The 22174-nt window shown below is 27.7% G+C and overlaps 7 protein-coding genes and 1 long non-coding RNA gene across 13 annotated transcripts; 4 read left to right on the top strand and 4 right to left on the bottom strand.

Moving 5' to 3' along the window:
* Positions 1-208: 208 nt before the first annotated feature.
* On the bottom strand, positions 209-4695 carry LOC123268994 (major facilitator superfamily domain-containing protein 12-like). The gene is made up of 7 exons (XM_044734472.1): positions 3986-4695; positions 3712-3919; positions 2003-2208; positions 1568-1927; positions 1360-1510; positions 511-632; positions 209-347 (listed from the first exon to the last, which is right to left on the bottom strand). Exons 1-7 carry the CDS (start codon positions 4293-4295, stop codon positions 262-264), a joined length of 1443 nt encoding a protein of 480 aa, XP_044590407.1. The 5' UTR covers positions 4296-4695; the 3' UTR covers positions 209-261.
* A 654-nt stretch (positions 4696-5349) lies between these two features.
* On the bottom strand, positions 5350-18938 carry LOC123268998 (protein lethal(2)essential for life-like). Its single transcript, XM_044734477.1, has 2 exons — positions 18925-18938; positions 5350-6235 (listed from the first exon to the last, which is right to left on the bottom strand). The coding sequence occupies exon 2, from the start codon at positions 6193-6195 to the stop codon at positions 5554-5556; it is 642 nt and encodes a 213-aa protein (XP_044590412.1). The 5' UTR covers positions 6196-6235; positions 18925-18938; the 3' UTR covers positions 5350-5553.
* LOC123268996 (ATP-dependent RNA helicase DRS1-like) lies at positions 6292-10222 on the top strand. Of its 3 annotated transcripts, none has more exons than XM_044734476.1 (2): positions 6292-6465; positions 9232-10222. In XM_044734476.1, the coding sequence occupies exon 2, from the start codon at positions 9335-9337 to the stop codon at positions 10133-10135; it is 801 nt and encodes a 266-aa protein (XP_044590411.1). In that variant the 5' UTR covers positions 6292-6465; positions 9232-9334; the 3' UTR covers positions 10136-10222. The 3 variants fall into 3 exon arrangements, with proteins under 3 accessions (XP_044590411.1, XP_044590409.1, XP_044590410.1); XM_044734474.1 differs by having other exon boundaries at positions 6293-6465; positions 9031-10220; XM_044734475.1 differs by lacking the exon at positions 6292-6465 and adding an exon at positions 8107-8272.
* On the bottom strand, positions 11657-12616 carry LOC123269001 (protein lethal(2)essential for life-like). Its single transcript, XM_044734482.1, has one exon. The coding sequence runs from the start codon at positions 12447-12449 to the stop codon at positions 11871-11873; it is 579 nt and encodes a 192-aa protein (XP_044590417.1). The 5' UTR covers positions 12450-12616; the 3' UTR covers positions 11657-11870.
* LOC123269002 (protein lethal(2)essential for life-like) lies at positions 13086-17929 on the top strand. 3 transcript variants are annotated; one of them, XM_044734483.1, is made up of 3 exons: positions 16972-17082; positions 17169-17202; positions 17292-17929. In XM_044734483.1, the coding sequence occupies exon 3, from the start codon at positions 17296-17298 to the stop codon at positions 17866-17868; it is 573 nt and encodes a 190-aa protein (XP_044590418.1). In that variant the 5' UTR covers positions 16972-17082; positions 17169-17202; positions 17292-17295; the 3' UTR covers positions 17869-17929. The 3 variants fall into 3 exon arrangements, with proteins under 3 accessions (XP_044590420.1, XP_044590418.1, XP_044590419.1); XM_044734484.1 differs by having other exon boundaries at positions 16974-17096; XM_044734485.1 differs by lacking the exons at positions 16972-17082; positions 17169-17202 and adding an exon at positions 13086-13096 and having other exon boundaries at positions 17275-17929.
* On the top strand, positions 14195-15179 carry LOC123269000 (protein lethal(2)essential for life-like). The gene has a single exon (XM_044734481.1). It carries the CDS (start codon positions 14370-14372, stop codon positions 14949-14951), a length of 582 nt encoding a protein of 193 aa, XP_044590416.1. The 5' UTR covers positions 14195-14369; the 3' UTR covers positions 14952-15179.
* Positions 18939-18976: 38 nt separating the features above from the next.
* Positions 18977-20799, bottom strand: LOC123269003. Of its 2 annotated transcripts, XR_006510340.1 has the most exons (4): positions 20630-20799; positions 19776-19824; positions 19414-19708; positions 18977-19272 (listed from the first exon to the last, which is right to left on the bottom strand). It is a non-coding gene; the product is annotated as an uncharacterized LOC123269003 (long non-coding RNA). The 2 variants fall into 2 exon arrangements; XR_006510341.1 differs by lacking the exon at positions 19776-19824 and having other exon boundaries at positions 20630-20797.
* Positions 20800-20945: 146 nt separating this feature from the next.
* LOC123268999 (protein lethal(2)essential for life-like) lies at positions 20946-21711 on the top strand. The gene has a single exon (XM_044734478.1). The coding sequence runs from the start codon at positions 21085-21087 to the stop codon at positions 21691-21693; it is 609 nt and encodes a 202-aa protein (XP_044590413.1). The 5' UTR covers positions 20946-21084; the 3' UTR covers positions 21694-21711.
* The last annotated feature ends 463 nt before the right edge of the window (positions 21712-22174 follow it).

The raw sequence follows: 22174 nt of genomic DNA, 5'->3' as shown, positions 1-22174 counted from the left end.
ATATAATTATTATATTTTATTTATTATACTTGTTAAAAATTAAAAAATGAAATTTTTGTACTTCTAAAAGATGTCAAAAATTTATTTTATCAAAACTGACCTCACAGCATTATTTTATTATATAATTTAATTTATGTAATAAAATAATTAATATTTATTAATTTAAATATATTAATTTTCATTTAATCTTATAAATAATACCAATTAATTCAATAAAATAATTTACCTAAAAATCAATAAGTACAATTTTTATACATATTATTATGTATTATCAACAATGACTTGCGAGTCAGCTTCACTAGGTTCAAATGTATCTTCCGATTGAATATTCCGATACTGTCTTCCATCTGAAGAAATATTAAGATAAGAATAATGTAAATCTGCTTAAAATTAAAGTAAATATCCTTATTGATTCAAATGATAATTAAATTTTTTTAAGATATATTTTTTATAAAAATAAATTTTAGTTGTATCAACAAGGACACTTCTATAATTTAAAAAAATTTTTACCATCAATTTGACTCCTTATAGACCTAATAGACAACAACATTAAAAGTCCTATGATCGCAGATCCACCACAGACTAAACTTAATACGTCTCGATAATAATTGGGCGTATTTATTTTATTTATTCTAAAAAAAAATTATTGAATGTTAATAAAATTTATATAATAATTAAAATTTATAATTAAGCCAAAAATCAGTTATGTATCTCTAGATACATAATAAAGAAATGACCTTGTATCTTGTCAACTACTGACGTTTTCAAAGATATAAACTCATCCCGATGTTACACTCATCAAGACCTTTCATTTGAGTACCCACATCAATTTTTCATATATTTCATATATTTATATATATATATGTATATATGAAAAATATATGAAAATGCATGTGGGTACTCAAATGAAAGCTCTTGATAAGTGTAAGATTAGGATGAGCTTATATCTTTAAAAACGTCAATAGTTAAAAAAATACAGTGCAATTTAACAGATATTTTGTGAATTATTGACATTTTTAAAGATATAAGCTCACCCCGACATTACATTCATCGAGACCTTTCATTTGAGTACCCACATCAATTTTTCATATATTTATATATATTATATATATGTATATATGAAAAATATATGAAAATGCATGTGGGTACTCAAATGAAAGCTCTTGATGAGTGTAACGTCGGGATGAGCTTATATATTTAAAAACGTCAATCGTTAAAAAAGTACAGTGAAATTTAACGAAATTCATTATTTAATAAAGCAAAATTTTATATATTTATAGTTCACAAGTCACGGTAGTCACATAGTGACTGCAAGGTTGCTAGTTAATTATAATTAGCTATTAACTATAGCTAGCTTACGTGTATTGAATTGCCATAACAACGCAACCATTACTGAGTTTGTCAGTAAAACTCATAGCACCATAAACAAAGGCTCCACTTTCAGTGTTTGGTCCAATTAAATCCGCAGTCACTCCAAGACTCGTCACCAACATAATAGACCCGCTGGAACCTGAATATAAATTTATCATAAATTTCAACCCAATATATAAACCTAAAATTAGTTTACCTAGAAGTAAAGATACAGGATAAATATATAATCTAACAAAATTTGGTCCTTGATCAAACCATATCCACACGCAAGCACAGATGCCCATCAATACTCCCAGAGCATATGAATTCTTTCGACCAAACTTAGTGTTAATTTTTTCTATTATCAGAGATACTTTAAAACTACTGAGGTACATTATCAAGGGTATTATTGCCAAAGACGTCGCTGGCATTTTTAAAGTATCATGTAAGTACAGAGGTACGTAAATTTGTGATATATTTACGAAAAGTCTTGTGGTCATATACACAACAGCTACTTGATAAAATTTAATGTCTCTTAAAAATGATGATGCAGGTCTTAGATTTCTTCTTATTGGACCTTGAACAAATTTATTCTTATTATTATTATTATATTTTATAAGCTAAATCAAAATTTTTTAGAAAATTTTATTACCAGTAGAATCATGAGGAGTTTCTTGGATTATTGAATGGAAAGTTATTGAAGCTATAATACCAACAGCCATTCCAATTAAAACAATATGTTGGAATTTATAGACATCTTTTGGGCCAATTTGATTATTTAAATCATCACTAGTAATATGTAATACTGCCCAAGTTATTCCGTAGATAAAAACGTTTGAAAAAACAGTAAATGTATATCTGTAAAAAAAAATTAATTAAAAGAGGCATTCGAAAATATTCTATCTCTAGATACATAATTAATAAATGACCTTGTATCTTGTGAACTATTGACATTTGTAAAAATATAAGCTCACCCCTACATTACACTCATTGATACCGTTCATTTGAGTACCCACATCAATTTTTCATATATTTTATATATTTATATGTATATTAGGGTGGCGCGAAAAAACCGACTATTTTTTTTTTTTTAGTCTCGAGTTAAAAAATGTTAGTTTTTGATGTTTTAAGAGCCCACAACAAAGGACAGCTCAAAAAAAAATTTTTAAGAGGTCACTCCAAATTTTTTCAAATTTCAAAAATCGTCAAAAATCGAAATTTTTTTTTTTTTTATTTTTTTTCTCGTTACGGTATAATTTTATAGACCAAAAAAAAAATAAGTTTCTGAAAGTTTCAGTTCAAAATTTAAATTTTGAAAGGTCGCTTATAATTTTTTTTTTTTTTTTTCTTTAATTAGTCATATCGCCGACTTTAAGTGTTGGGAGTGGTACGTTGGGGTCTTTTTGGTTTGAAAAAATCTTAACCAACGCGGCAAGGTCAAATCTCAACCAAGCTGGTTTCTAAGACCAGCTTGGGATTCGAACCCACGTCTGGCAGTTGATTAAATAAAATTATTAAATTAAAAAAAAAATATTTTCTATGTTGTGCTTGATTTTTAGTTCATTTCGTGATGTATTTTTATCGATTATTGTACTAAATAAAAAAAAAAAAATGCATCGAATTTTAATTTGAATAGTAAAAGGTCGCTCGAAAAAATCTAAATTAATGCACTAATAAATTGAAAAAAATTATGAGCGACCTTTCAAAATTCAAATTTTGAACTGAAATTTTCAGAAACTTATTTTTTTTTAGTCAATAAAATTATACCGTAACAAGAAAAAAAAAAAAAAAAAAAAAAAATTCGATTTTTGACGATTTTTTAAATTAAAAAAAATTTGGAGCGACATCTTAAAAATTTTTTTTTAAGGTGTCCTTTGGAGAGAGCTCTTAAAACATCAAAAACTAACATTTTTTCATTCGAGACTCAAAAAAAAAAAATAGTCGGTTTTTTTGCGCCACCCTAATGTATATATGAAAAATATATCAAAAATGCATGTGGGTACTCGAATGAAAGCTTTTGATGAGTGTAACATCGGGATGAGCTTATATCTTTAAAAACGTCAATATTTGAGAAAGTACAGTGTAATTTAACAAAAGTCATTATTTAGTAAAGCAAAATTTTATTTATTTATACTTCACAAGTCGCAGCAATCACATAGCGTCTGCAAAGTTAATAGTAATAATAAGCAATTAAAATGAGTCATTAATTGAAGCTATCATAAAATGATCTCTTGAATATGAAAATAAGAATTCAAATTTTTTTTCCGAAGTATAATAATAAAATGAATACTAAATAATAACCGCAATGAATACAATAGAATAATTGATTAATTTTTTTCCTTATTACTTATTCCGTATTACCTAATTGCCGTAAGCTCTGTTCTTTCGTGTTCAGTGGGTGTCAAATCGGGAATCATTGATAAATGTGAAATTTGTACAGCTGCCCAGCCAAACTGGAAAATTATGATAAAAGATGAGTAATAGATTATTTGTGCCCATTGATCAGCCTGGTAACAATTTATGCAGCGTGAAAATATAAATGGAAAACTGAACACCACACATATTGTTCCTGAAAATTAAATTACTGTATTAGTCAGAGCAAAAATATCTAAATAAAAAAAAAAAAAAAAAATACCTATTAAATGCCAAGTTTTTCTTCGGCCATATCTACACAACCAGAAGTCGTCAGTTTTATCTGACTGTAGTCCAATAAACGGCGTAGAAACTGCGTCCGCAATTTGGCCTATTAGTAAAACTACTCCTGATAAAATTGGATTAAATCCCAGGACAAAATGAAAAAACACAATCAAGTAGGTGAACCACATAGATGCACACACATCGTTGAGGACGTGTCCAACTCCATATGCCCATTTCTGCTTTCTTGACAGCCTTTGAACTATTTCCGTGTAATCATGTTCAACTGAGTTTGTACTTTGATTATCCATTTTTAAATATATATATATATATATTTTAAATACAATTTATAAATATTTAAAAATATATTTATTCACTGGATTCTAGCGTTAACCTCAAAATTGCGTTTTATTACATACTAATAAAAAAATATATATTTGTGTAGATATTTTTAGTTTTTATTTTTAAATAAAATAATTATTATTTAAAAATAGTCATTTTGGTTATTGTTTTTAAACAATCACTAAATTATAATAAAATTCGATGCAGCTCCTTTGTTGTGACAAGTCAACTGTCACATTTGTTTTGTACTGGCACTGAACAGCTGTTAGGAAAACTCCTCTCTGGTGATATCACGCACATTTTTATGATCAGAGACTTAATTTTCTGTTATTGTTATTGTTATTGTTATTATCATCATTTAATCAACTTGTGACTCATTATGAACTTCACAGCTAGTGTACAAAAAAACTATAAAATTTTTTTATCTAAAAATTCAAGCTGATAAAAAAATTTTAGACACTATCCAGATAAAAATACTAATGAAAATAAAACCAGCAGACCTGGGACAATTTTTAAAATTTTTTTGATTAATAAAATTGTTATAAAAATATAAAAAAAAAAAAACAATTTCACAGGTAAAAACTAGAAGTCTAATTTTTTATAAGTATTTTTTTAGTCCTAATTTAATGTTATTAAAGTTAGCTGTCACTTTACGATTTTTTAATTTTATTTAACAAACAAATTTGTTTCAAAAAATTGCATTTTTTATTTTTGAAAATTTCTAAATGTCAATTTCTTTTTCTATTTTTTTTTACCATAATTTATTTGTTATAAAATTTAAAAAATTATTAAATATATGCTAAATTAATTTTTCTAATTTAATTAGTGACCAAAATAAAAAAATTTTCAATTGTCTGCTACATTTATAATTTATAATATTTACTATATATTTTTAAAAATTCTCCACATGCATTTCTTCATTTAAATTTTATAAATTTCCTTCAAAGTATTATAAGTTGTAAAAATGAATTTTTCTAAAAGGAGTAAAAAAAAAAATAAAATAATTAAACACAATTATTTTTCATACTCTTTTTATTAAAAACTTATTTTAATTATAAAAAAGTTTACATCAGTTCAACACGAAAAAACTTTACTTTTATTTTTAAACTCTTAAATTACTAAGTATAATAATAATATTTTAAATTTAAATATAGTAATACAACTAAAGTGAACATGAATGATTTAATTTACATTAAATGTAAAAGAAAAAAATGAAGACTTAAGTATTTAAGCAGCCTTGACAGTTTTAGAAGCTTTGTCCTGAGCGCGAGTGACAGCTTTAGCAGGACTTGAAGACTCCTTGGACCCAGAAGCTTCAGATTTGGACTCGGAGGTGATAGCTGGTTGTCCTGTCTGAGTAATAGGAATAACCCGTTCATTTTTATCCTCCAGAGCCTTCTTGCGGGGAGCGACGACGCTCAAGACTCCATCAGACGACAGATTTGACTGAAGCTGCTCCAGGTCGCACTGCTCCGGCACGAGGTACTTGCGACAGAACTGCCGAGAGATCCAGCCGTGCTCATCCTGCTTCTCCTCGTGCTTGCCCTCGACGATGACGTGACGTCCGACTACTTTGACGTTTATCTCCTCTGGAGTGAACTGCTGGACGTCCAAGTTGACTTGGAATTTATTTTTGTCTGCTTGTAAGACTGATGAGCCGCCGGATCTCCGGGCGATGGTCTTCTCGTACGGGTGGTAGTTGTGGTGAAGATGACGTCTTGGATTGCGAAGCACCAGGATGCTCGGTTCCTCGTAGACGCGTGTCAGGTCTTGGGGACTCAGTGATGTACCAAAATGTTGGTCGAACAGACGATGAGGACGGTCCAAGTCTTCCCACCAGTGAGAAAATAGAGTTGGTAATAATGACATATTGGTTTTTTTATTATTCACTTACACTTGATATAAAAAACTAATTTATTTGATCACTTAACTTTAAAGTTAGTACACGTAAAACGTGCGACAATGCTTAGATACGTTTATTTAGTTGCTTATTGATTTTTTGCTTTCAGACTAATGGCGATGCCGGCGTGCCGGTTTTATATATTCACTGACTCTTGACTGAGAGGGGGAATTAACGCTCGAGAGTTTTCTAGAATGTTAACGTTCGAGATGCTTCTGGTCGTTACTTTAAAGATTAAGGTAAAAGCCCCAATATATGATCATGTACCAGTATATGATCACTCCATGTATTTGTATACCTATATTTGCGAATTACCTTATATTTTTTATTTATGAAAATAAAGTTAACCGACGTCTAAAAATTCTTAACCCTTCAGCACTCTCGCTATGAGATTTTCTCTCACGCTCATCAATAACTCAAATTTTCTTTCAAATTTCAAATGGAATGACTATGTGATTTTTTTTCTATCTGCCAAAAAATTAATATTATTTCAAATTGCAATATTATTATTTTAATTGTTCTATATTATAAAAAAATAAAATAAATTTTATTAACTCTGTGAGATATTTTCTCATCGCAATAGTAAAGTAGGGGGGTCAGAATTTAAAAAATCGGGTCTGATCGGTACAGTTTGGAGGTTCCCGTAAAAGTGCATTTGTGTTTGGATGTATTATTATTAAATATTATTTTTAGATAAGTCAATTTTTTTTTTTTTGTTTTAAAAAATTTATCTTGTTTGAGATTTTTTAAATTAAAGGGGCTATAAGCATGCGTGCGCTTCCATAAAAGGCGTGAGAGTTTTTCTCATCGCGCGAGTAATGATAGTAAATCGTTTTGCGAGAGTACTGAAGGGTTAAGATTTTTTTTTATTAATAAATTATTACAAAAAAATTAAAAAAAAAAATTTTATTTGTTAAAAACTTCAAAATCCATAAGTGCAATTTTTTAAAAATATTTTTTAGTTATAATTTAAATAAATTAAGCAAAATAAAAAAATAAAAAATGTCGGCTAACTTTATTATTATTTTTTATTTATTAAATTAGAGCTAAAAAATATTTTTTTAAATTGCACTAATAGTTTTTCAAGTTTTTTACAGGTGAAAATTTTTTTTGTAATAATTTTTTCAATAAAAAAAAAGTTCTACAAAATTTTAAGATGAAATTTTAATTAATTTATGATGAAAATTTATTTATTTTACTTATTTAATTAAATGTATTCAAATTAACAGATTTAATTATTTGAAGATTTTTTGACAAATTAAAATGACAGATTAACAAAAAAAAAAACTCTATGGAGAAATTGTAAAAAAATAATTGGACAAAAAAAAAATTAAATTTTTTTAATAATAATTATTATTAATAATTAAAAATATTTTTTTATAAATTACTACCTTTTTAAATCTTGCTAATTATTATCAGTTATACATCTTCAGTGATGATAATGAAATAAATTTATTTCATGGAAAAAAAAATTGTCATAAATACAAGTTATTTATTTTTTGATAAAAATTATTTAGAGAATAATTGAATAATAGGTTCTGTACAAGCGTAACGTATTTAAATTTATGAAATTTATAAATTCTAATCACTGGATAATTAAGACCCAGTTGTTTAAACTGAATTTTTTTACTCTATTAACAAAAGAAAAAAGTTTTTTTTTTAATGAAACATTTGATTTAAAAACTTGCCTGAATTATTAAATTTTTTTTACAAATTTTATAAATTCTTCAAATTTATTAAATTATAATTATTGTTTTTAATTTACAGAAATAAAATCCCAAACAAACATACATAATTTTTAGATTTTTTGAGGATTATTTTTATTTATTATTATTATCAATTTTGTTTTGCTTACAAAATTATTTTCAAATTCCTATGACAGGTGGCGCGCGCGCTTCTAACCTAAAAGCGCTTGCGTGAGAATTTTAAATCAAATTTATCAACAAGAAACTATACTCTTTATTCTTGACACTTGAAGAATAAATAAACAAACTAACCACACTAACTCAATTTTGCATTATAATATTCATCATTCTCACATATCATGTAAGTAATTTAATCACTCAGAAAAATTCAAGAAATTAAATAAATTTTTAATAACTTGAATTATACATTTTTTAAAATACAATTAAAAATTTTTAAAGTTTATGTGTTGTTTAAAGTGAAGTTATCAGACATTCAATTATTTTTAATCCTTAAAATAATTAATTTTTTTAATAATAAAAAAAAAACAATCATCTGATTTTTAGTGACATTTTTAGTATCAATAATAATTAAATAACTATAATAAATAATTACAATCTACCATAACTAAATAAATCCAATTATACGAAAAAATTAACAATCATAAAAATATTCTTGGCAAAATTTTACTAATGTAAAAATAATTATTCCATACCTAAAATTATATTGTTATTTTTAAAGATAAAACATAAAACTAAATGTTGCTTAATGACAGATAAAGGTAAAGTTTCTTTTGACAATTGTCATAACAAAAGAAAAAATCCTGCAATTAGTACCTGACCGTACTGTTAAAGATTTAAAGAGCTCTTTCAAATACTTTGTAATTATATTATAATCAATGACAGTCATATACTTTTAGCCGAACGTGTCTGAACTTGTATTGGAAAATTCCCAAAAATAATTTAAGCATTGCAGATATGATAGACTGTACCTAGAATAATAAGTAAAGCCCCTTACTGACAAAATTTTCCGACAGTTCCCCACTCAGACTAGCAATAAGTTAGCCTGCAGCAAACAGGTGCTTGAGGTTTAACAGCACGCCGTATTTCACTCTGTTCTAGTCAGTCATTTTGAGTGAGCCATCGGAGCATAACGCTAATATTTATTGCCAAAACCTAAAAAAACAATTAGTTTTTCCAAAAAATGTCCCGGAAACTAGAAGATACCGACTTTCAGTTCGCGGTTCCCTGTGGTGTGCCAAAAAGAAGAAAAGTTGAAGTTAGAAATAGTGATTTAAATGGCAAATTGAATTCACTGTCTAGGTCATCGAGTTTCTCCTTCAAAACTCCAAGCTACAATGAAAATCTGGACGCAGCATTTCAATCCGTTGCTACAGAGTCGAGTTCTAAAAAATCGGAGTGTTCAATGCCGAGGATGTCTTCTTTTCTGCTGAAGGATTCAAGGAAGCCGAACAGAGACAGAAGGTCCCATTCTCTGAAGAAGATGTCGGCGTTTTCTGGGTCCTGGCCGAAGCTCGGGTCTTCGGACTTTAAGAACAAGTCTAGAAATTATAGCAAAAATTCGAAGGCTGATAAATTTACAAGTAACTTACTTTTTGATAAAGATTATCATGATTTTATTGCTTCGTTAGTTGGTGATGCTGGAGACAAGGTTGACCTGGATGTTACGCCTCCAGTTGGTGATTTATTCGACGGTGAAGATGATGATGATGATGATGATGTTATCAAGAGTAGCAAGGACTCTGTTGATCTGGATGTTACTCCGCCAGTTGGTGACTTGTTTGATGATGAAGATCAAGATGATGAAGATGATAGTGGGAATAAAGACTCTGTTGACCTGGACGTTACTCCTCCAGTTGGAGATTTGTTTGATGATGATGAAGATGAAGATGAAGATGATGATTGTAAAAAAGAAGTAATCGATTTGGATAAAACGCCCCCAGTTGGTGATTTGTTCAATGATGATGATTATGCTGATAAGTCAGCCAGTTCTGCAAACTCGGAGGATCTTCAAGAAATCACTCCGCCTGTCAGTCCCTCACTTAGCTTCGGAGAAGACGATTTTGACACCTGCAAAATAACAACCTCCGATGGAGTTATCCTGAAAACTGGAGACGAAGATGAGGATAGCCTCCGAACATCAGTTGGAGCCTCGAGAGTCTTTCATGTGTTACCTGGAGACGATCAAGTGACGTTGACTATTTAAATTTAACTAATTTTAGTTAGTTTGATTGATAAGATAGAAATTTTTTATTGTAAATAGTTAATTTAATCTTTAAGTAAGATTTTTGTTTAGTTTTTTGTTTCATAGCTTTCTGAAAGTTTAATTTAAACAAATAATTCTCTTTTTATTAATTTAAATTAATAGAAACACTTTTTAAATACTTTTGAGCTATTTGCGTTTGATATTTATAATTGTAAACTTTGATATTTACAAAAATTCAGAACTATTTTGTATATATAATTGAATAAATTATTATAGTTAGCAATATGTAATATGTTTAGTTGTGTAATTAATCCTGTTGTATAATATAGAATTAATTAGTTCTGTAGTTACTATTATAATTTAATCTTATTGGGTAATATCACTCAATTAAATAGTTTGTAGTATTTTTAGCTATTAATAGTTAATTAATTATATTCAAATTTTTTAATTCTCGTTTGAAAATTTAAATAAAAATTTCACTTATATTGATTATTCTTTATTAATAAAATTGATTTAAAGACCCAGTTATTGACGTGCAATTTTATACTTATTAAAACAATTAAATGTTCTTAAAAACTCAATCTTAAAATTTATAAATCAAAAATTATATTTATTAATTTACTAGCAACCTTGCAGTCATTATGTGACTTGTATACTATAAATAAAGAACATTTTACTTTATTAAATAATGACTTTTGTTTAATTGCACTATACTTTCTTAACTATTCACATTTTTAAAGATATAAGCTCATCCTGATGTTACACTTATCAAGAGCTTTCATTTGAGTACCCACATACATTTTCATATATTTTTCATATATACATATATATAAATATATGAAAAATTGATGTGGGTACTCAAATGAAAGGTCTTGATGAATGTAATGTCGGGGTGAGCTTATATCTTTAAAAATGTCAATAATTCACAAGATATCTGTTAAATTGCACTGTACTTTCTTAACTATTGACATTTTTAAATATATAAGCTCATCTCGATATTACACTCATCAAGAGCTTTTATTTGAATACCCACATGCATTGTGATATATTTTTCATATATACATATATATATAATATATATAAATATATGAAAAATTGATGTGGGTACTCAAATGAAAGCTCTTGATGAGTGTAATGTCGGAGTAAGCTTATATCTTTAAAAATATTAATAGTTCACAAGATATAAGGTAATTTCTTAATTATGTATCTAGTAATACAGAATTTTTTAATGCCGCTTAAATATCATAATAAATTGACCAACGATGAGAATGCTATGAAACCTCGAAAAGGCACAAAGGCAAGTCAAGAACCTTGCAATGATTAAACTTCACTTAAAAAAACTGAATTTATCATGATTATGATAGAAACAATTTTTCTTACTCTCTTAATAATATAACTAATAATTCTAATTAATAATATAGATTAGTTGATTTATTTTTTGAAATAAAATAAAATTGCCTTACTCTAACTTATAATTAAAAGGAAAGGTAAGTAATAAAATAAATTAAAATTAACCCTTAATTATTTTTTTCTTTTTCATTTATTTCTAAACTTTGAAATCGGCTTCACTTACATATTTTTACAAAAAATGAGTGATTCAAAGACTAATTACATTTTAATGAGACGTAGAACTTACAAGTAAAAAAAAAAAAAAAAAAATGACTCAGACTTTTAAATAATAACAAAAGTTTCTTACATGCAATAATAATTAAATAATTAATTAGATAATTTAAATTTACTGTTTGGCAGCGACTTTCTCCTGTTCCTGATGTTCAATAGAAGGTTTCCCAGTGTGTTCAATTTTGATGGGTATTTCCTTCTTGGCCTCAATGGCTTCAGGTTTCCTGGGAGCAGTGATGGTGAGCACTCCGTCAGTGGAAAGCGCACTGGTGGCCTTCTCCGGGTCGCATTGCTCCGGAATCATGTACTTCCTGACAAACTGTCTGGACACGATTCCATGGTCGTCTCGCTTTTCCTCGTGTTTGCCCTCGACGACGATGAAGTTGTCCCGAATCTTGACGTTGATCTCCTCGGGCTTGAACTGCTGGACGTCCAAGGCGACTTGGAACTTGTCTTTGTCGGCTTTTATGGTGGAGGCTCCTTTGTCATCTTCTCTCATCAAATCAGCCCAAGGTCTGTAGTACACTGATGGAAATCTTCTCTCCATCTCGCGGAAGTTCCGCTCCATGTCACGGAACATTTGGTCAGGATTCCAGGGCACTCCGAAGTGTTGGTCCATCAAACGGTGAGGACGCTCCAAAGTTTCCCACCAGTGGGAAAATAACTTCGGTACGAGAGACATTCTTGATCGCATTAAAAGAAAAAAAAACACTTATTATTTTTATTTAGAAGTTTATTCTTTGCTTGTTATTTTTCGACTGACGCTAGCCGCGCAGTTTCGTGCTTTTATACTCTCCGCAAACGTCAGATTAACGTTTACTCGACATTTCGAGAACGCTCTGTTTAATTCTAATTGTAATAATTTTTTTTTTTATTTTCCAAAATTTTCCTAAAATAAATTATTTAAAAATTAATTTGTTTTTTAAATATAATTTTATTTAAAAAAATTTACCTTTTTATTGAATAAATTTAATAATTTATTGGAATATATGCGCCACATTCTTGAAGTTTCTCCATTATTCTACGCTGTAAAAAAATTGAAGATCAATAAATATCTATTGTTTTTTTTTTATTTTAATTTTCAAAAATATTTTAAGAAAATAAAATAAATATTTGCAGCAAAAATACCTTTTTAAATTGACGGGTGCTGCCATTAAACTGCAGTGTAAATGCACTCAATTAAGCCTGACGTAACTCTATTTACGTTTTATAAACTTTATCAATAAAATTAAATTTAATCTTTGTTTTGTTAATGAAAACGCCTGGAATGATAATAAATTATTCGATAACAGCGAGAAAAATCTCGAATTTACGCTAAATTATTTTATGATCAATATATTGGTCAATAAACTACTCATTATTTTTTTTTATTTATACTCCAATTGTGAATGTTTATTTTTAGATATTTAGATTAAAATCTTTAAAATTTAATTAAAAAATTATTCAAGTTTAGAAAAAAATTAAATTTTTTGTTATTATTTGAAATTAAAATTATTAAAAATGTTAAAATAAAATGCAGGCATAAATAAAAAAATTCTTAAATTTTGACATTAAATAATTATGTAATAAAATTGCAAGATCAAGTTCATTGATAATTTTAAGTAACTATTTTACTTTCACTTCCATTCATAATTTTTTTTTCCTCAGACAAACATTCTGATTCACTCTCTGAAATATCAAAATGCATAATCTGTTATTATGCGCTACTAATTTTAGCAACAAAAGTCATTTTTTATTTATAAATCAGATTATGAATAATTATTTTTAGATCCATGAAAAATTGGTCATTTATATTTTTTAATAATATAATACCAATAACATCTAAAATATTTTTAATGTTTGAAAATAAAGAACAAAATCAATGTTTCAATAAATAAATTAAAATCATATAAAAAAATCATAATATTCTTTCCTTTCATTCATTAAAGTTAGCAGTCACTTGATATAACTTTTTAATTTTATTTAATAAATAAATTTGCTGAGAAAAATTATTTCTGTTTTTATTTATTTAATTTTCTAAATGTCAATTTTTTTTCTTATCTTCTTTGCAATAATTTAATTGTTAAACAAATTCTTAAAATCATTAAATACCTGCTAAATTAATTTTCATTTTTTTTAAACAAAAAAAAAAAAAAAACTGTAGTTCTCTCTGAAAACCTCTCGAACAAAAAAAAACCTTCTAGTATATATATACGTTTTGCTTATTATTTTGTTGACACTTCGATCTATACTGCGCATCAGTAACTAATTCGACAATTTTTATACATAATTCCTCTGAAAATTGTAAATAATTATTAAATTTATTAATAAATAAACAAAAATAAAAAAATTATTTAAAAAAAACTAATAAAAATCTATAATGCAATAAAGAATAAAAAGAACGTTGTAGAAAATTCGAGAAATATTGAGAACAGTCGCCGGCCGGCGTTTGAGCGCCACCTAACACATAAAAAGCCAGTCCGCGGTTGTTGACGCATCAGTCTAAAGTTAAAACTCGACGAGGAATCAACTTTGACAAGTTACTAAAGTAATTCTTTGTAATTACTCATTACAAAGCTTATATAAAACTTTATCAAGTGATTATTAATAAATTTAATTAAATAAAAACATCAAGATGTCACTTTTACCATTGTTGTACTCAAACTGGTGGGAAGACTTGGAAGCGCCGCACAGTTTGGTTGACCAGGACTTCGGTCTAGGATTACACCCGGCAATAACAGCTCCAAAGAGCGTCAGCCTCTACTTGACACGACCAAAAACCCAGTCAAGATACCCCGTGGACTACGTCCGACCCTGGAGCGAAGTTCTTCGTCGAGGCGCCGGTGGAGCGTCAACTGTCAAAGCCGACAAGGACAGCTTCCATGTTTCATTGGACGTCCAGCAATTTGCACCAGAAGAGATTAATGTGAAAGTGGTTGACCGCTCGGTCGTCGTCGAGGGTAAACACGAGGAGAAGCAGGATGAACATGGCTTCGTCTCGCGTCAGTTCACCAGGCGCTACCTCATCCCCGAGCAGTGCGATATTGATCATGTGTCATCGAAGCTGTCTTCAGACGGAGTGCTCTCCATCACTGTCCCACGTAAAGAACAGCCGAAAGTCGAAGGCGAGAGGAAGATCAACATCGAGCACACCGGCAAGCCGGCGATTCGTGAGGCTGCTCCCGCAGAAGCTAAAGATAAGAAAGATGAGGCTTAAATGCTTTTTTTTTTATTATTGTTAATTAAAAAGACTCACTATTATTAATGTTATTTCATTTTTTTTTTAATTAAATTTAACTTTATTACATTTAATTATAAAATTTAATTTTTATTTTTTAATAAAAGAACTAGTTAGGATGTAAGTACTAGTCTCTACACTGTAGTTTTATGTATTCTCGAGAATTTTTTTTATAAAAGTAAATAAAAAAAACACTCATGAGTCAAATAAGTCTTTATATTTATATTAACCCTTTCCTTTATTTTAATTAGAGTAATTTTTATTTAATTGTGATTAATTCTAAGAATTTTAGTTATAAGTAAGAAGATTGGAAAGGTAATTATGAATTTATTTTATTAATATTAGTATTAATATATTTTGTTGATAGTTTATAAATAAATAATAATAGCAACCTTGAAATTACTATGTCACTGCTGTGATTTGTAAAATATAAATAAATCAAATTTTAATTTATTAAGTAATGACTATTGTTAAATTGCACTGTACTTTCTTAAATATTGATGTTTTTAAATGTATAAGCTCATTCTGATGTTACACTCATCAAGAGCTTTCATTTAAGTACCGACATGCATTTTCATATATTTTTCATATATACATACTTATATGTAAATATATAAAATATATTAAAAATTGATGTGGGTACTCAAATGAAAGGTCTTAATGAGAGTAACATCGGGATGAGCTTATATCTTGGAAAATGTCAATGGTTCACAAGATACAAGGTAATTTCTTAATTATTGACATTTTTAAAGATATAAGCTCATCTTAATGTTACACACATCGAGACCTTTCATTTGAGTATCCACATGGTATTTTTTATATATTTTATATATATGATATTTGTGAAATATATAAATATATAAAATATATTAAAAATTGATGTGGGTACTCAAATGAAAGGTCTTAATGAGAGTAACATCGGGATGAGCTTATATCTTGGAAAATGTCAATAGTTCACAAGATACAAGGTAATTTCTTAATTATTGACATTTTTAAAGATATAAGCTCATATTGATATTACACACATCGAGACCTTTCATTTGAGTATCCACATGGTATTTTTTATATATTTTATATATATGATATTTGTGAAATATATAAAATATATTAAAAATTGATGTGGGTACTCAAATGAAAGGTCTTAATGAGAGTAACATCGGGATGAGCTTATATCTTGGAAAATGTCAATAGTTCACAAGATACAAGGTAATTTCTTAATTATTGACATTTTTAAAGATATAAGCTCATATTGATATTACACACATCGAGACCTTTCATTTGAGTATCCACATGGTATTTTTTATATATTTTATATATATGATATTTGTGAAATATATAAAATATATTAAAAATTGATGTGGGTACTCAAATGAAAGGTCTTGATGAGTGTAATATCAGGATGAGCTTATATTTTGAAAAATATTAATAGTTCACAAGATACAAGGTAATTTTTTAATTATGTATCTAAAGATAAAGTACTTTTAAATGCAGCCTAAATACTTATCATAATAAATTTACTATCGGTAAGGATGATATGAAACTTTTAAAAGGCACGAATTCAAATGAAGACCTTTGCAATGACACTAAAATTCACTAACAAAACCAATTTTATCATATGACTATCCTAGACACAAAATTTTTCTTATTATCTCAATAATATAAATTAAAAAATTAATTTTAGTTTCAATAAATAATTAAAAAAATATGTAACAAGTTATTTTTTAACTTAACTTGAAATAAATTATTAATTTTATTTATTAAACAATATACAGTTTAATACATTTATTAAAAATTGAACGGAGTTCAATATGCGCGCGCATAAATCAATTAAATACTTGTAAAAAAAATTGAAATTGCCTAAAAAAAAAAAAACAATTTACAATTACAAAAAATTATTTAAAATTCCAAATATTAACTAAAATTAATAAATATATACAAAAAAATATATCAATTGACATGAGTAGTGTACATAAATAATTATATAAGAAGTATGTCAATATCAATGTTAGAAAATATACACGATGACGTTAGTAACTCGGTGAATGTCAATTGCAGAGCGCAATTTCTGCAACGCTCTTTATTTTCCAACTAGATAGTTAAAAAAAAATAAGTAAGTTAAAATAAGTGTTTGAGTCAAAACATTACTTGCAAAAGAGATATTTTTGTATAATGTCATCTTCTTATTTTGTTTAATAGGCATTCAGGAAGAAGTCTATAAATAAAAAAAATTGTACGTAAATTAAATTGTTTTTAAAGTAGTAAAAAAAAAATATTTAATTAGACTTCTTAATTTAATAATAAGTGATTTATTTAATTCAGTGACATGTCACTGGTACCGATGCTGTTCTCCAGCTGGTGGGAAAGCCTCAGGCAGGCTCACCGTATTGACAATCAAGAATTCGGGATGCCTATAAATAATATATACTTCCCAGCATCCAGTTACAGAAATTACCAGCATCCGTTGTTTGATGTAGCTTATCAACGCAGTAGATTTATCACGCCCAAATACAGAGACGAAGAGAAGTTCACTGTGACCTTGGACGTGGCCCAGTATAACCCGGATGACATTGCTGTTAAAGTTGTTGGCAATGTTATTATTGTCCAAGCGGGAGATGAGTTTGAGCTGGATGAGTTCGGGACCTTGTCCAGAGAATTTGAGAGGAAGTATGAAGTTCCGGAAGAGTATGATGTTGATGAAGCAAAGTCAGAGTTGTCTTCTGATGGAGTTTTGACAATCAGAGTGCCTAAAAAAGAATCAGAAGGTGGTAGACCTATTTTGATTGAATATTTACCTTATCTTGCTGTTGTTGAAGTTGATCCTAATGTTGCGGAGGTTGAGAGGCCAAGGTCACCCAATCGACGTCAAAGATACAATGGGTCTGTTGCTGCTGGGTAATTTTAAATTAATTCTTACCACTGAAAAATTTATTTTAAATTAAATAAATTGAATATTTTTATTAATTGAAAAATTTATGAAATTATTTTTTAAATTTAAAATTGTTCATATTGAATTATAAATATTAGTCAATTTTATGTAAATATGTTTTATTAGAAATATGTGATATTTTTTAATTTTTATTAAAATTTTTTTTTATTATTTTAAAGATATATAATAAAATTTTCAGCTTTAGAGTATTAAAAAAATATGACCTTAATAGAATTTATATAAATTTTAAAAAATTGGCTGTAATATTTCAAATATATTTTGAATACTAAAATTAAATAATAAATATATTTTTCTGCCCAAATGTAATTTAATATTGTTAATAAATAAATATAATGCCTCAATAATATATTTCAAATCATAAATAATCCTTGAATTGTTAATCTAATTGATTGTAAATTGCGAGATTATATTAATAAAAATTATAAAAAAAAAAAATTATGTTGTTTTCTTCATTCAGAACTCTTATCAAAAAATATGCTTGGCATGAACTGCTATAAATAAATATATGACACTAAAATCAGCAGATATTAAAATTTTTTAAAATGTATTTTATTAAATAAATTAGAACTAAAAAAATATTTTTAAAAATAGTTTTTCAAATTTTTTATTAATTTTTTTAATAAAAAAAAAAATCATCAGATGTCTGCTAATTTTATTTTTATAATAAATATCCACTAAGGTAAAAGATCTAGTTATTATCACTGGCCTAGTTATTGACACTTGCAATTTTATTTTAATTTAAAAAAAAAAACAACTCTGATAAATTAATAAAAATATTTTTTGAATTATAAATTTTAAGATAATTGGTTTTTTTGAGAACATTTAATTTTTTTAATTAGAATAAAATTGCAAGTGTGAAACAATTAGGCCAGTGTCAATAACTGGGTGGGTGTTATTTTACCTTTTCTTTATCTTTTTAAAGAGAATATTTATTATATTTTTTCTGCAGATGGTGAAATTGTAAGACGAAATTTTTTGAATGAACTGTATTGCGAATTTTATGACAAAAAAAATTTCTTTTGGGCGATACTGTACTATTAACATAAAAATATATTTATATTTATATACTTACTAGAACCCTATTGTATATATACAGACGGTTGAATTTTATTTTTTTCTTCCAGCAAACAGCTGACGTTTGTTATTATTATATAAAGCATAACAGAAGATAAATTATATAAACAGTATAATGAACTGTCGAATTTCTTCCTTTCTTCTCTTCAGTCCCCTAATCTTGTAAGTAACCGACTTCCAACGAACATTCGAGAGCTCTCCGGTTTCATAAACAGAAAAAATTATTCGCAGTATTTTATTTGCAATCAATACCTATAAAATTTTTCAGCTGAAATTCACCTAAAATAAAAAAAATTTATAAAAGTTTACATGCAATATACTGTTTCCTAGCAACGGATCATAATATATTATTATATTTATTATGTTACATATTACTGCGGATAGAAAAAAAACAATTCCGTTGCCAAAATTAAATTTTACCTCTCTCTCACTCTTGCTTTTATTTTGGCTGATTCCACTTGCACTTTCGTTCTATTCTCCAACGACCAGTTAGCTCATATCCTCGACCAATCTCGAGCTTTCGAGGCTCGTAACTCGTAAACAAGGGTAATAGGTAGTAGTAGTAGTCGTCTATCGCACTCGCTCTTCTGTAACCTAGAAACAGATAGACTTTTCTGGTATTTTCTTTCCTATTCTGTTCTGGATCCAAATACAGATAGGCGTAAACTTCACCTTGGCAACAAATATGTAGATAAATAACCGCCAAAATAGTTTACTAAAAAAAAAAAAAGATTCATCAATTTATCATGCTATGAAAATGAAATATTAGTCATTTTACTTACTGCGAGAAATATTTTGGTACTATTTGTAGAAATCAAAACATTGATAAATCTGTGATGTAATAGATAATTATTAAAAAAAAACAAAAAAAAAGTTATTTTGTTTATTTGTTTTGATTATTATTTATCTTGGAAGATTTTATTAGAAAATTATCAGGTTTTTAGCTGCTCCAATTACATAAAAATTAATTAAGACTCTGAACTTAACTGACATTAAAATTTTTTTAGAATTTTATAAAAAATAAATTTAATAAAAAAATTATCAATGAAAATTTTTAGATATAAAATTAATTTAGCAGATATTTGATAATTTTAAGAATATTTGTAACAAATTAATTATGGTAAATAAATATGAGAAAAAAAATTGACATTTTGAAATTTTAATAGCTTAAAAATGCAATTTTTTTTAAATAATTTTTTGGAACAAATTTGTTTGTTAAATTAAATTAAAAAATGGTCAAGTGATTGATAACTTTAATGACATATTTTTAGAAGCATTTTTTATATATAGTAATTTATTTGTTATAAAAATTAAAAAAAAATTGACAGCTGTTAGCTAACTAACTTCAGTATCATTAAATTAATGAAATTAAGAAATTTTACTTAATAAATTAATTATTTCTAAAAATTTAATTTATATTTTTATTCAATTTTTATCAATTATTTTTGTTTTTATTAAAAAAAAAGTCCTAAAGTTTATCAAATGTAATTCTGATATCATAAAAAAAAAACTCCAAAAAATTATTGATAAAATTTTTTTTTTAATTTTCAAATATTTGCCAACTTCAGTATCCTAAAAATCATCTGACAATATTTACACTTGTCAAACTAATATAATTAAAATAAATAAAACATACCTCAATTATACAACTGTCTAAAATTATTTCCAAAATAAAAACATTTATATACACCGAAGTGTCGCGAAAGTTCTCGAGCGAAGTCATCGAACTGTCAGCTGACACCGGCTTCTCGATCTATCAGTCGTTAAAAAACTAATAAATTATTTAAAAAACTGAAGTTATTCACTAAAAACAACAAAAAAAAGTCTAGTATTAAAATAAAAAAACAATTTTTCAATTATTTATCTAAAATTTATAAAAAAGTTCTCGAAAATTCAGTTAAGAACGTTCCCGAAGTTTCGCGCAGCAAGGCATGCGCGTATATAACCGCCGCGCGACTGGCGACCGGCACAGTTGAATTCAAGCAAGCAAACAGTAAACTTCTCTCGCAACAAGCGAAAACTCAAAGCGTTCTACGCAACTATAATCTCAAGTGTGAATTTAAATCGTGTGTTAAATAAAAACTTACGAAGATGGCTTTAGTACCATTGTTGTTCTCAAACTGGTGGGAGGACCTGGAGGCTCCTCACCGTCTGCTCGACCAGGACTTCGGATTGGGAATGTCCCCGGACCAGCTGATGCCACCAAGCGTCATTGAACGTTACTTGGCACCTCGTGTGGCTGATCGTCGTCGTCATCCTCTGGCCTACTACCGGCCCTGGGCTGAGCTGCTCCGCAAAGCTGACTCCGGCGCCTCCACCGTAAAAGCCGACAAGGACAAGTTCCAGGTGGTCTTGGACGTCCAGCAGTTCCAGCCAGAGGAAATCAACGTCAAGGTTGTTGACAAGTGCGTCGTCGTCGAGGCCAAGCACGAGGAGAAGCAGGACGAGCATGGTTTCATCTCCAGACAGTTTGTGCGCAAGTACATGATCCCGGAGCAGTGTGACATCGATCAGGTTAACTCCAGCTTGTCATCTGACGGAGTACTTACCATCACAGCTCCTAGAAAAGACATTCCTAAGGTTGAGGGCGAAAGACCGATCAAGATCGAGCACACCGGCAAGCCGGCCATTCGTGAGTCCTGCGAAAAAGACGCCTGCGCCAAGGAGTGCAAAAAAGACGACAAGAAAGGAAAGAAATAAATTTACAGTATTTACAAATTCTTAATTTCTTTTTTTCTTTTTTTGTATTTATACTTTTGTAAGAAATTACTGACTGACTTCATGTGTCACGTGATCAACTAATGTCATTAGAGTTTAATTTCATGATCTAGTTCATTTAATTTAATTGTTTGGACTTTTCGAGTCATTAATTTTTTAAGATAGTTATGTTTTATTTTATGTAATATTTGAGTTAAAAAATAAATAAAGTTAAAAATAAAAATAAATTTTGAATTATTTTTTTTTTTAACATTTCTATTATCCTTTAATAAATTAAGATTAATTTTATTATTATATACTTCAAGTTTTAGAATTATTTTAGTAATAGTTAAGAAAAAATTAAATTATTTCACCATAAATAATGGTTAGACACTTAATAATGACGGTAAGTATAAATTTTACATACATATTTTAATTATATTGATAAATAATAATGATAGTAAAATTTTAAAAATCAATTATT

Source organism: Cotesia glomerata, linkage group LG7 (assembly GCF_020080835.1).
Source record: "Cotesia glomerata isolate CgM1 linkage group LG7, MPM_Cglom_v2.3, whole genome shotgun sequence".
Lineage (NCBI taxonomy): Eukaryota > Metazoa > Arthropoda > Insecta > Hymenoptera > Braconidae > Cotesia > Cotesia glomerata.
The sequence above is the reverse complement of the archived record's forward strand: the minus strand, read 5'-3'. Positions and strand labels throughout refer to the sequence as shown.